This window comes from Phalangium opilio, unplaced genomic scaffold (genome assembly GCF_054372755.1).
Source record: "Phalangium opilio isolate 3A_F unplaced genomic scaffold, DU_Popi_V2 ptg000810l_1, whole genome shotgun sequence".
Classification (NCBI taxonomy): Eukaryota; Metazoa; Arthropoda; class Arachnida; order Opiliones; family Phalangiidae; genus Phalangium; species Phalangium opilio.
In genome coordinates, this window is record NW_028324253.1 from 1159342 (window position 1) to 1174775 (window position 15434).

Here is a 15434-nt window from a genome sequence, read left to right on the forward strand (position 1 = left end):
CGGCCCATACGCCAGCTTTGTCTCGGTAGTTTTGGCTCAGCAAGAAGGACCACATCCCCTTCTTTGAATTCGCGAACTCCATGTACTGGTTTACTAGCATGTGCGGTCTTCAATTCCAGCAGGTAGCTTTTACTCCATCGATTCCAAAACTGGTCCAGCAGCATTTGTCTGTAGCGTAGCCTTTTAGTCAGCTGGTTTCGTCCGACTGATGATGGTACTTGCGAGAAATCTTGACTCGGGATACTTGTTAGGCGTCTTCCGATAAGAAAATGGGAAGGAGACAAAGGAGAGGGTTCGCCTATGTCTGTAAAGTTGTATGTGAGGGGCCTGGAATTAATGATGGCTTCAATCTCGATCAAACTGGTGTTCAGCTCCTCATACGTCAAATAACTACGCCCCAGTGTTTTCTTCAGACAATCTTTCACCGATCTTACGAGCCTCTCCCAAAATCCACCCCACCATGCTGCTCGCTCCACGATATGTTTCCAGTGGATGTTTCTTTGGCCCAGGAAGTCCAGGAACTGATCTTCCGTGATTTTGTTGTAGAGATCCTTTAAGTCCTTCTCAGCTCTTTTGAAGGTCCGAGCGTTGTCTGAATAAACCGTAGATACGAGTCCTCTTCGAGAAATGAATCGGCGAAAAGACAACATGAACTATTCGGTGCTTAAGTCAGTCACTGCTTCCAGGTGTATGGCTCGAGTCACTCCACAAGTAAAGAGCGCGATGTATGCTTTGTTCTCTCCTTCCTCGCCTCTTATAAACAATGGTCCGGCAAAATCGACGCCGGTGGTAGCAAACGGAGGAGACTCTGTTATTCGATCAGCTGGTAAAGGAGCTGGTACTTGGGCTCCTGGCTTGGTTCGGAATCTTCTGCATCTCCCGCAATGATGGACGATTTTCTTTACAAGCTGTCGTCCTTTTGGAATCCAGAATTCGTCTCGCAACTGGACAAGGGTGCTATCGAGCCCACCGTGCTTGACCATCTCATGCGAATTCCTCGCTATTAACTCTGTTAAGTAATGATCGGCCGGTAACAGGTACGGGTGCTTGAGCCCATAACTTATGGTGGCTAACTGAAGACGTCCCCCAACTCTTATGACTTCATCCTCAAGGAACGGTTGGAACTGAAGTAACTTCGAGGTCTTGGATAGTGGTTTCTTCTCAGATAAGCTTTGGTAGTCTTCTGCATATGCTTGGCGCTGGATCTCACGTATCCAATAGAGTTTGGCGCTTAGGAGCTCTGTGGCGGACAAAGGACCTCTCTGTCTCGAAGATTCGTTGGTCTTTAGATTTTGAATGAAACGTTGAATCCAAGCGGTAATTCTGTAGATTCGATTTATTCGACTGTGTCTGTTGACATCCAAGAGGGGTTCAGGATTCAAATTGCAGAAGAGCGTGACGATCTTCCTTCGTTCATCCAGCATGATTTCTTCGTCAGGACATGTAGCTGCTTTCGAGGAACTGGGCCATAAATCTTTCTGTTCCGTCAGCCATGGTGGTCCCTTCCACCAAAGGGAGTTTTCTGCTAAGTTCCGGATATGACAACCTCTTGATGCGATATCGGCTGGATTAAGCTTGCCGGCTACATGTGACCATCGACTTGGCTCGGTATGTTGCTGGATAGCTGCGACTCGATTGGCGACGAACGGTTTCCATTGCTTGGATAGACCTCGAATCCAATGTAAAACTATTTCTGAATCTGTCCAACAACTATAGCTGGATACTGAGCCTTCGAATACTTGCATCGTGTGGTTTAGAAGTCGGGCTCCTATAACAGCTGCCATGAGTTCTAATCTTGGAATGGTAAGGGCCTTTATGGGTGCAACTCTAGTTTTCGAAGAGACCAATGATACTCCAATGTCTCCATCTTCAGTCTCGTGGCGTAAATACAGGACAGCTCCATAAGCTAATTCGCTAGCGTCGCAGAATAGATGGAATTCTTGATGTACGACCTTGGCGTTGGAACCAGCGTAATACCATCTCGGTGCTTTAACCCTGTCGACCAATCTCAGCTCCATGATCCAATCATCCCATGTCTCTTGCACCTCCTCTGGTAATTTATCGTCCCATCCGACTCCCTTCACCCACAACGTTTGGAAAAGGCATTTTACTCTGATCAAGAATGGTGATAGCAGACCAATAGGGTCGAAAACTCTCGCCGCTGCCTTCAGGACACCTCGCTTTGTATCTTCTTTGTCTTTCAGTAGGTCGAGCAATGAGGATATGTCGAATGTAAGTAGGTCTTCTTCATGATCCCAGGACATGCCAAGGACTTTGAGCAGGTTAGAGCTTGACACCTTGCCGAGTTGTTTTACTGGTGTACTATCTTCAGTCCATAAATCGGCTAATTCTCGGCAGTTGGTCACCCATTTCCTCAGATTCATGCCAGCGTGACTGAATATCTCTCTTGAAACGCGATATACTTCCTTGGCTTCGTCAACGGTCTCTCCCCCCGTGACTAAATCGTCGACGTAGAGTCGTTTCGCCAACATGTCGCTGATTTCAGGATACTGGTGTTCATACTTTTTGAAATGACATCGTAGAGTGGCTGCTAATAGGAACGGACTGGAGGCGACCCCAAATAGAACCCTTGTCATTCGTAAGTGGATGATTTCCAACGGCTCATCTGTCTTTGGCATAGTCTTTATCCATAGGAAACGGACATAATCTCTGTCAATAGGGTCGAGATATATCTGGAGGAATGCTTTCTCGACATCACTCATCAGGGCAACTCGGTACTGTCTAAACTGGATCAGAATGGTTAGTAAGTCTGGAACCAGGCTGGGCCCAACATGCAGGCAAGAGTTGAGCGAAGGGAAACCCTTCTCATGTGCCGAGGCGTCGTGTACTATTCTCAATTTCGTGGTAGACTTGTCATCTCGGATGACAGGGAAATGAGGCAAGTAGTGTAGCCCTTCCTTTTGGTTTATGTTTTGCTCAGGAACGTATTCTGCGAAGCCTTGGTCCAACATCTCAGATACAGCGTCTTGATATCTCATATAGAGGACAGGATCTTGTTTTAGCTTCTTGACTAAGCCTTCTAGCCTCCTTTTGGATAGGGCCATATTGCTGCCAATTTTATCTTGACTGTTCTTCCATGGTAGTCGAACTGTATATCTTCCGGCGTGGAAAGTGAGAGTCTTCTCGTGGTTAACCAATACTTCGTCTTCAGACTTCGATGATACTGATTCCTCTGTTATTCCAAGAGACTCAATCTCCCAAAAGGCTTTTAATGACGCTGCTATCTCGGTCTCTTGAACGCTGACTTTCATGACTTGGATAGAATTAACAGATGACGACATACTTTGTGCCCCATGAACCGACCAGCCAAAGATGCTTTTCACCGCTACCAAAGACCCGTCCATGCGCTTATTCTCTCCGGTATTTAATGCCCAGAAGTAGTAGACTCCGATCAATACCAGGACCTCTTGCGGAACTGGTAACCCATTGACCTCGGTAATATCGCTCAGGGGTAGATTACTGTCTTCCATATACCTCCGAATTCCTTTCCTAGGTACCGTGACCATCGCTCCGCTAATGATTGGTACTTCTAAGGCTTCAATATCCGCAAACGCCTCAGGATTTGTAGTACTTCTCAACGTCAGTTTCACCTTTTTTCTGGTAACTCGTTCAGGTTTCTCTTTCCCAAAGGGAAATACATCAACAACTTCTTCCTTTACGTCTGGAAGGTTTAGACGGCGTCGCAAATTCCCTTGAATGAACGTTCCTTCGCTGGCTCCGTCGAAAAGGCATCTGACCGGTACTCTGGAGTTTTCACCCTCTGCGTATGCGACCACTGTCTGAAGTAGTAGTCGTTGGGATAAGTCTCTCTCACATTGTGGCATAATGGTACTCATCGCCATGGTACGTTTCTCTGGTTGCGAGCTGTCTTCCGACTCTGAACTGATACTTTTAGGCTCAGATTGATCTTCAAACTGTTTACGGCAAATTGACTCATGGTGTTTCCTTTGACAATGTCCACATCTGACTCCTGATGGACAGCGACGCGCCATGTGACCTTGGGCAAGACAAACGAAACATCGATTTTGGCTCTTGATGAGTTCCGTCTTCTGGTCTATCGATAATGCTCGACATTCTCTCGTAGAATGTTGTAAATCACCACAGTACATGCAGGACTTGCTCAATGCCGTTTTGAGTACTGCTGTTGTAGAAGGCTTGTTCCTAAGATTACGGTAATGTTTAGAATGGCTGGATTCGTTCTTGACGTTGTTGCTGGTCCATCGGCTATTGAATGCTGTATATTTCTCGTCCTCGTCTTTACGAAGATCTGTGGCTCGTTCTCTGCTTTCCACTTCCCGCTTCAGATATTCCAGCAAGGTTTGCGCGCTCTGCTCTTCATCGTCATATCGCCTATTGAACTCCAGTAGAATCTCATGCGGCAAAACTTGCGTTAAGATAGGATAGAGAAAGGTGCCATACGTTTTTACGGACGTTCCCAAAGCCTCTAGACTCTTCACTTGAATTTCGCAGGTGTCATAAAGATGTCTTAATGATGTTACATCTGACGCTCTTTTAACCGGCTGAAGATGTAAGAGCTTCACCATGTGTGTGTTAATTGCATCCGATCTTTTGCCAAAACGGTCGCTCAACTTCTCTATCGCGGCTTCGTAATTTTCTTCTGATAAGGTATATCCTCCTATTGCTGACAACGCTGGGCCCTCAAGGAAGGATTTCAGGTAGGTGAATTTATCCACTGCCGCTAGCGTAGGATTCTCGTGAATTGAAGCCTCGAATTGACCCCAGAAATTCTGCCACTCGGCTCGATCTCCATTGTACTTTGGAATGGTTAATGTTGGCAGTTTTACGGTTGCTGTCCTGTTGCTATTTCTCTCTTGAGTTCGAGTCTCGTGCAGGATGACTTCTGATGGTCTTTCTAGCGCTGAAGCTGTTATGGCCTTTGTTGCTCGTGCCGTCCAAACAATGATCTTCTCGGCATAGTCCTCCGCTAAATCCACCTCGGCTTCGATGTCTGTCTCGTCTGTCATCGACTGTATTTGTGTATTTAGCTGGTTAAGACTGATGTTCTTGCCTTTTAATTGCTCCAGTAACTCTCCCAAGATTTCTCGGTCCGGATTCTCATCTAGCAGACACATCTCGATCTTACTCAATAGTACTGTCGTTCGCTGGCGAATCACTTTTCTTGATTTTTTAATGGTCTCCATAGATAGGTTAGGCATGTAAGATCCTCAAGTATAATAGTTCTTCCGATGAATTCCTCAGATTCGGCGGCTCATGAACTCTCGTATTACTAGTCCACTAATTTCTCGTTCTCAAAGTTCTCACTCCCGGGTTTCGGCACCAAAATGTCGCGAACTAATAAGCCTTACATGCGAAAACCAGACTAAAACTCAACTTCAATAATAACAGAGTTTTATTGAGATCATTAAAATTAAACTAACAGTGATACTGCGCGTTATAAATCGAGATAAATTTACAAGCAAAGAACTCTATCCGTTAACTCCTTAGGCAACTCTGCCCTTCGCCGTTTTACACCGTTTGTTATATACAAGTTATAAAAAAGTTACAAAAAGATAGTATCTAGTTTTTTAGAGTTCGTGACGTCAAGTTGCGACAGTATCAGTTTGTATTTGTAGTAGTGGCTAACATTATTTTGAATACCGATAATTATCTCAAGTTTTTAATTTAATAGTATACCACTAACAGTACGCGCATGCCCTAAAAGTACTAGGACTGTTCACGAGCCGAGCTGAGCGAGCTTTTTAAAAGCTCGGCTCGGCTCGAGTAAAAAAAACGGCGGCTCGGCTCTAGCTCGGCTCGGCTCGAAAATGATCGAGCCGAGCCGAGCTGGCTCGATTAACATATACATGTTTAAAAAAAATTGCTACTACCAACGTCAAACTTGAGAATGACTATAAATGCCATCGCATGTTTAGGAATGTAGTGGTTCAGTAAAACCCGCTCTTTAAAATATGCTCAAGGTTAGAGACGAGAGATTTTTCCCAGGCTTTATTTCATATAAAAATACAACGGAACGCTATTGGTGGAGAGAATAAAGACTGAAAGGAAAGCACTTTATCAGTGACTAAGCTCGCGAGTCGGCTCGGCTCGACCATAAAAAAGCTCGCTCGTTAATTAATCGAGCCGCAAAAGTGGCGGCTCGGCTCGGCTCGAACTCGGCTCGCTCGTCACGAGCCCGAGCTGGCTCGAGCTCGTGAACAGTCCTAAAAGTACTGAACCCAACTCGCAATGTTCGTTATTCCTATTTACTGTTTATCAGTTTGAAAATATACGTTTTTTTGCAGAATGTTTTTCGGTAAATTTAAAATATAACTGCAAGTAAATATTTTGATCACATTTAAAACAATTGAAATTTATTTTGTTGGTTAAGTTTATTTTTTTGGTTTCTCTTTGAAAATAGGTACTGTGGGCAGTTTTTCAATTTGAAAATAACTCCAAGAGAATTTTTTGTTAATATTTGAAACCATTACTTCATGTCAATTAAATTTTATCGAAGGTCATTTATAATTATTGTTTATCAGTTTCATAACAATAATTTGACAGTTTTTACTGTAACAAAATTTTTGTTCATATTTAAAAAAATTATTTCGAGTCAACTACGTTTTATTGTACAAATCTAGTGGGGTGAACTTTGACCTCCAATAACTCGGTTCAAAGATGAAATTTTTGAAATCTGTTTTTGTCATAACACAAGCCTTAATCTAAATTGTATTTATAATTAAAACAGCTAATTATCGAAATAAAATATCGCCAACAAACCACGTTATCCATTTAAAACCAATTTTAAACAAATATCTCAGTTCAAATATGAAATTTTTTGAAATCATGGGACAAGCCTTAATCTAAATTATATTTATAATTAAAAATAGTCAATTATCGAAATAAGATAACGGTACACATTATCCATTTAAAACCAAAAGTAAAATCGGACCTCAATTACTATCCTAAATAAACAATCGTACAGTAATTGAAATAATTTAAAATGTAAAACCAGGTTCTTGTAAACAATCCCAACTTGTTTCTCAACATATATCCATCCAGTATGGGGTACCCATAAAAAATAGTAAAATACTTCTTCCTCCATTTTGAGTTAGTTTCAAAAAAAGGTACGGCGGCGCTGTGATGACGTTAAAGGGTGTACAACCTGTTTCCTTCCATTTACTTCTTAAATCCTTTTCTACCCCTCGTAGATCTTAGACGGGTAAAATTTTTTTTATTCTTTACCCGAGCTATTAAAACATATTTCTTTTCAACATCCGCGCTGCACATTATAAAAAAAAAACTTAGTGAATAAAAAAACCCTCTTTTTTTCTCTCAAAACTTAGCGGTTCCTTCGACAATCAAAACATAACTGAGCTTTCACTTTTTTATTCAACGAAACTAGGTAACCTTGAGTTCCTCTTTTTCTATACCAACATCGCCCAGGTAAATAAAAGGTATATAAAAAATAATATTCAAATTTTTTTTTCAATTCAAATTTCTGGGAGAATGGACTCCGAAAAAATGTCCCCACGGGCGGGTAAAGAAAAAAAAAGGGTGCCCTTTCTTTTTTTACCCTTTTAGGGGTCCCAACAATTCTGAAGATATTTCATAGAAATTACATCCGCGTTATTCAAAAAGGACCCACCACCACCTTAAGGCCAATATTGGGAGAAAATCTTAAGTAATTTGATTCGAAATGCATGGTGGTTGTGTTCCCCTGGCCTGTTATAGTCAAGGTTATTTTCATGATAAAATAGCAATTTTAGGGGAGTCTAAAATTATGGAATAAGCTTCTGATAAAATTTAAGCATACCAACGGATCTTTAAAGGGTGCTACAGTGTAAATAATTCGTCCATGAATATTGATTGACAATTATTTAATTAATTAATAATAAATAAAGAACAGACATTAAAGGAAAGGTTCAGGCCACATAACATTATACCTTAAAAACCGCAATTTAATCTAAAAATAAAATAAAAATATTAAAAAGTAAATTATCTCTTATTTAAAAGTATATAATTTATTTGTTCTTAAAAACGCTGACTAATGTATAGCCATGTTTAGAGGCGTCTGCTAGCCAGAACCAGGGGTAGGGATGAGGGGTTCTGGCTAGCAGAGGCCACTAAACCAATGGTGGCACAGTAGTCCTCGTTTTAATGTTGCTAAAAATGCCAGAATCAATAACTAATAATTCTCAAATTTCCACGTGTAATTAACTAAAACCCTGGGCGCCGACAAACCCCTGTAAGCTTTCATCTCTGTTAGGCAAAGAAGGCTGTATTTCTAAAAGCTATTTATGGGAAGAAATCTTCCAGGGGTTTATTTTAGCACCCTGGCTTGTTAATTACATGCTAATCTTTAATTACACATGCAATTGGAGAAATGTTATTTATCGATTCATGCATTTTTATTAATAATAAATTTATTAAGACAAAAAAATATATTTTAGCTTGCATCTTCCTTTAAACATTTTTGGTGGAATCAAGAAGCGATATCTAGTTTAGTAGGGAGAAGGTATAATTTCGCCACATTTCTAGCTTTATATCCAGTCCAAACGTAGGTCCGGAGTTAATCCCCGCCTCTAAATTACAACCAGCATCTCATTGGTTCTTGAAAACTCACGTCAGCGCGACGCGAATGACGAAAATTACGTATTTTCCGACCGAGGAGAGGCGAAATAGCCCGGCCTCCTTTTACGTCCCCCCCCCCTTGTATTTTGAAAGGGGGACTGGGACTATGGCGCGCGAATACTTGGGCTTCTTACACCTTCTCCCTAGTAAACTAGATATCGCTTCTTGGTGGAATTAAAAAGAACTCTGGTAACGATGTTCCACCGTTTAAAGTAGCTGTACTCCGTTGTCAACGAGCATTTTTTATCAACTCTTTTTTTTGTGGTGGGAAAAAAATTGAGAGTCTAGGGGTACAGTTTACTCGAAAGATTTTGGTCGCTAGTTTTCAAGGATTTCTCGATTCTTTCTCCGATTAGTTTATGGAGGATTTTATAGGACCGGGAGGAGACTTGAGGAGCAAAATGGGATGGATAACTAAGACTGAATGATGGACGGATGAAGGGATGAAAAGCATTTAAGAGGAGCATCCCATCTTTATTATTATAATATTCGGCTGTGTTTTCTTAACTGCATCTGTTAGATTTGAAATGTTAAGGAGACACCAATTTTTCCCAAGACTAAAGTGAAAAACGACACTCGTCAGCAGGATACTGACTTTGATTAAAGTAAATTTGTAAACGAAAGGGATCACAAAGAGCAACATATATCGCGATCGAAACTGAGCTATCGAATAAAGTTGATCAAACATAACTAAGAATGAACGAACTCCATTTGATTTTCACAAGCAGAAAGATCAAACCCATTTGATCGAACAGTACTCTGTAGATGGTCAAATGGTCGCATCCCAGTTGATCAACGACGGGTCATAATAATCGCGTCCCAGTTGATCAACGACGGGTCATAATAATCGCGTCCCAGTTGATCAACGACGGGTCATAATAATCGCGTCCCAGTTGATCAACGACGGGTCATAATAATCGCGTCCCAGTTGATCAACGACGGGTCATAATAATCGCGTCCCAGTTGATCAACGACGGGTCATAATAATCGCGTCCCAGTTGATCAACGACGGGTCATAATAATCGCGTCCCAGTTGATCAACGACGGGTCATAATAATCGCGTCCCAGTTGATCAACGACGAGTCATAATAATCGCGTCCCAGTTGATCAACGACGGGTCATAATAATCGCGTCCCAGTTGATCAACGACGGGTCATAATAATCGCGTCCCAGTTGATCAACGACGGGTCATAATAATCGCGTCCCAGTTGATCAACGACGGGGTCGAAAAGATCGCGTCCCAGTTGATCAACGACGGGGTCGAAAAGACCGCGTCCCAGTTGATCAACGACGGGGTCATAATAATCACGTCCCAGTTGATCAACGACGGGGTCATAATTATCTATTATCAGTTGATCAACAGTGGGCCAAAATCATCTATTATCAGTTGATCAACAGTGGGCCAAAATCATCTATTATCAGTTGATCAACAGTGGGCCAAAATCATCTATTATCAGTTGATCAACAGTGGGCCAAAATCATCTATTATCAGTTGATCAACAGTGGGCCAAAATCATCTATTATCAGTTGATCAACAGTGGGCCAAAATCATCTATTATCAGTTGATCAACAGTGGGCCAAAATCATCTATTATCAGTTGATCAACAGTGGGCCAAAATCATCTATTATCAGTTGATCAACAGTGGGCCAAAATCATCTATTATCAGTTGATCAACAGTGGGCCAAAATCATCTATTATCAGTTGATCAACAGTGGGCCAAAATCATCTATTATCAGTTGATCAACAGTGGGCCAAAATCATCTATTATCAGTTGATCAACAGTGGGCCAAAATCATCTATTATCAGTTGATCAACCAACAGTGGGTCAAAATCATCTATTATCAGTTGATCAACCAACAGTGGGTCAAAATCATCTATTATCAGTTGGTCAACCAACAGTGGGCCAAAATCATCTATTATCAGCTGATCAACCAACAGTGGGCCAAAATCATCTATTATCAGTTGATCAACAGTGGGCCAAAATCATCTATTATCAGTTGATCAACAGTGGGCCAAAATAATCTATTATCAGTTGATCAACAGTGGGCCAAAATCATCTATTATCAATTGATCAACAGTGGGCCAAAATCATCTATTATCAGTTGATCAACCAACAGTGGGTCAAAATCATCTATTATCAGTTGATCAACCAACAGTGGGCCAAAATCATCTATTATCAGTTGATCAACCAACAGTGGGCCAAAATCATCTATTATCAGTTGGTCAACCAACAGTGGGCCAAAATCATCTATTATCAGTTGGTCAACCAACAGTGGGCCAAAATCATTTATTACCAGTTGGTCAACCAACAGTGGGCCAAAATCATCTATTATTAGTTGGTCAACCAACAGTGGGCCAAAATCATCTATTATCAGCTGATCAACCAACAGTGGGCCAAAACCATCTATTATCAGTTGATCAACAGTGGGCCAAAATCATCTATTATCAGTTGATCAACAGTGGGCCAAAATCATCTATTATCAGTTGATCAACAGTGGGCCAAAATCATCTATTATCAGTTGATCAACAGTGGGCCAAAATCATCTATTATCAGTTGATCAACAGTGGGCCAAAATCATCTATTATCAATTGATCAACCAACAGTGGGCCAAAATCATCTATTATCAGTTGATCAACAAAGGGTCACAATAATCTATTATCAGTTGATCAACAAAGGGTCACAATAATCTATTATCAGTTGATCAACAATGGGTCACAATAATCTATTATCAGTTTATCAACAACGGCTTCAAATGATCGAAGGTTTATACACGAAACATTAAGCTTACACTTTAGTGATTGACTTTCAACTGCCGTCCTCGTATCAGCAATTTTGTTATGTTTAAATACATTATTTTGTAGAAAAATAAAAGGTAAATGGTCATGTAAAGGTCACGGTAAGCGTACATCACCCTCGAGTATAGGATAATGCCGTGTTTTCGACTTAAAAATAGTTTATTTTAAAACACATGCCATTATTTTGTTATTCGAGTTCCACAGACTAATTTAATGACTAAATTAGAGTAAATAAACCGTGGAAAATGCTAGGATAACGGTGGCCTACAGCGCGTGTACGACTAACTTCTGGCCTCCTTTAGTCCATAAGAAATAGTTTTAACTATATCATGACATTTTATTCAAAATGCGTTATCCAAACGATCACAAAGAATTCCTTAAAGGGAGGGTGACAATTCTTCTACTAATTATAAGCCTTGCCTGCATAGTGAAACATCCGGGAAATACCTCTGAATGGTTTTCCAAGTCAAATTAGTTTGAGATTTCAAGGATAATTTAAAATTAGCACCTCTGTCAAATCGAATTTTGTTAACAAAATTCTCGTGTCGAATGAAATTTAGCTCAAGATTTGCTAAAAATCGCGCGCGTTGTGACAATCGTGGCGCGAGATAATGAGCGTACCACTTTAATTTTGTTAACAAGAAAGCAGGGCGTTACGCGATTGGTTGGAGGTGCTAATTTCAAATTATCCATAAAATCTCAAACTAATTTGAATTTTAAAATCATTCCGATGTATTTCCCGGATGTTTCACACTGCAGATTGGTCTCATAATTAGTAGAAGAAGCGATAAAAGAACCAGTAAATTTTCTTTTCACCATTCATTTACTTAACGTCCTTTGTTTTTCGTTTGTATAAACAATGACTCCACCATCGCCCTAGCTTTCAAACAAATCCAACTGCAGCTCGCCAACTAATCAAATGGTTCGTAAACATTTACATCAACCAATGAGAGAGCTAAACAGGTACAAATAATAAACCCCGCTATATCCATCCACTCTACCTAAGTATTGTCCTATTTTGGTATAAAACAGCTAGTATTGTACGAATACCCGGCATAAAGCAAAATTAAGTTCAACGTTTAAACTTGACTACAGTTCAGTTTGCTATAAGACGACCAGTAAAGATGTTTGCTAAAAATTTAATCTTCAGTTTACTATTAGTTAACGCGCTAATTATTTCACTTATTTTTGCCCAAACCAACGAACCAGAACAAACTTCAGATCCAAGTAAATTAAACATATAAACAAACGTTCCTTGCCCGCATTACCAGATTATTCAAAAATAAATAATCCAGAATATTCTATGACCTACTCAATGAATCCTTTTCAATATCGTCTGGTTGCTTTGAGGTTAAGGCAGAACATCCGGACGTAATAGCGACACAAAGACGTTCCCCCCCAGTCCCCTAAATTTGTTTATTGCCATATCTTAATTAACGCCATTGTGGTCCACATACAGTTCGGATGTTATGCACCGTCTTAAGAAAATCAGGTACTCGAACACCAGGCTCTATTTTACCCTTACTTCTTCGGCTTGGTATTCTTACCACCGATTATTTTATTAAGTTAAAACTAACCATTTACTTTAGATATTGTATACCTATCAAAAGTAAATTAGTTATCAATTTAGAAAGTTTATGTCTTTATATGGTAGCGGAACCAAAGAACCAAACACCGAGTTATCCGATGTCTTCGTCAACTAAACGACCGGGACCGCCACTTCCTTCAAAAGGACTGCATCCTTCACACTGGCTGAACCAACCATTAAAGGTCAGTAAATTTAGTTTATTAAGAACCTCTGGTCTGGAATCAGACTTAAACGTTACTAAAGAGACCGTGTAGTGTTTGCCCTAATAGAGCGTGTTTCAAAAACGGTGGTAGGACCAAAGTATCGTGGATTCTATGGGATATTATTGCTAACTCCGAAAATCAAATTTATATCACATTTTAGCCTAAGGGACACCCCTAAACAAGATACGATCATTGGAGTGTTTTACGAATGACCCCTTAAATTTAAAAGTAAAAAACTGAAAGACAATGATTAATTTAATAATTAATTAAATTAATAAATTAATTTAATTAAGGGGTCATCCCTAAAATAATAACTTGTTTAGGGCATTCCGTGTTAGGTCTTATGGCAAATAGCCATAGAACCATAATTTTCGATTCAAAATTGATTTACCCATAGAACAATCTCCCATGTACTACGGTCCTACGTTCACTTTACTAACACCCTGCATATTTTCCAAATTAATTCCCACGAATTTTCTGGGTGTTCTCTGTCTAAAACTTCTGCAGGGTTTTCTTACCCTATTTAATTTTAATAAATCTGAAAGAGTTACAACTTTGGCATAATAATTATTAACTAAGTAATTATTATACCAATCAGTGTTAGCGAGCAAAAAGGACATAACGTAATTTAATGTATCGTTTAGAATAATTTTTTTCTTCTCTATTTTCAGTATGCAAAACGAATGGGGTTTGCCATTAAGAGGATTGCAAGGAGCGCAATCAAAAACATTCTATCTATTATTTAAATTTCCGCCCAATATATCCCGAGTGCGAGTGTCGTTGAAATGTAATAATTTAGAAGTTTGATACATAATATCTGAAATTCTATATTGTACCATTGTATTTAAATTTCAACGAATAAAAATGCATCTAAAAATAAAAGGTTCAATATGATCTTAAAAATTGAGTTCCATTTAAAGTTTTCCACACGCCTCTTCACACATATGTTTAAGGATATTTTTATTATCCTTTTCAAAAGTTGGGGGTGAAATTGAGTCTTTGATTGTCTTAAGACGGAACATACGGACGGTACGTGGTCAACAAAGACGTTAGATATGACGAAAGGACTACTTGGACTGGTAACTTTGAAGCCTTTTCTATAACCGTCAGAATGTTCCTTCAATGGATCAAAATCATCTATCATCAGTTGATCAACACCGGGTCAAAATCATCTATCATCAGTTGATCAACACCGGGTCAAAATCATCTATCATCAGTTGATCAACACCGGGTCAAAATCATCTATCATCAGTTGATCAACACCGGGTCAAAATCATCTATCATCAGTTGATCAACACCGGGTCAAAATCATCTATCATCATTTGATCAACACCGGGTCAAAATCATCTATCATCAGTTGATCAACACCGGGTCAAAATCATCTATCATCAGTTGATCAACACCGGGTCAAAATCATCTATCATCAGTTGATCAACACCGGGTCAAAATCATCTATCATCAGTTGATCAACACCGGGTCAAAATCATCTATCATCAGTTGATCAACACCGGGTCAAAATCATCTATCATCAGTTGATCAACACCGGGTCAAAATCATCTCTCATCAGTTGATCAACAACGGTTCAAAATCATCTCTCATCAGTTGATCAACAACGGTTCAAAATCATCTCTCATCAGTTGATCAACAACGGTTCAAAATAATCTCTCATCAGTTGATCAACAATGGTTCAAAATCATCTCTCATCAGTTGATCAACAATGGTTCAAAATCATCTCTCATCAGTTGATCAACAATGGGTCACAATAATCTCTCATCAGTTGATCAACAATGGTTCAAAATCATCTCTCATCAGTTGATCAACAATGGTTCAAAATCATCTCTCATCAGTTGATCAACAATGGGTCACAATAATCTCTCATCAGTTGTTCAACAATGGGTCACAATAATCTATTATCAGTTGATCAACAATGGGTCACAATAATCTATTATCAGTTGATCAACAATGGGACACAATAATCTGTTATCAGTTGATCAACAATGGGTCACAGTAATCTATTATCAGTTTATCAACAATGGGTCACAACAGGAGTTCATAATAACGGGGAAGTACGAAACTGGTTAAAAAGCCCGTAACAACAAAGTTACGCCGTAAAGCTCAGCGGATTCATACACCGCTTAGCTCCCAAAGAAATAGTTACGCCATTTTTAGCGCCCACGCGCATTAACTTACACACTTCCGGTTTAGCACTATTTTTATCTTGTGATTTTGGGAG

At 39.8% G+C, this 15434-nt stretch overlaps 1 protein-coding gene across 1 annotated transcript; it reads right to left on the reverse strand.

Moving 5' to 3' along the window:
* Positions 1 to 653: 653 nt before the first annotated feature.
* LOC149588015 (uncharacterized) lies at positions 654 to 5114 on the reverse strand. Its single transcript, XM_089863213.1, has one exon. The coding sequence runs from the start codon at positions 5112 to 5114 to the stop codon at positions 654 to 656; it is 4461 nt and encodes a 1486-aa protein (XP_089719339.1).
* Positions 5115 to 15434: the final 10320 nt, after the last annotated feature.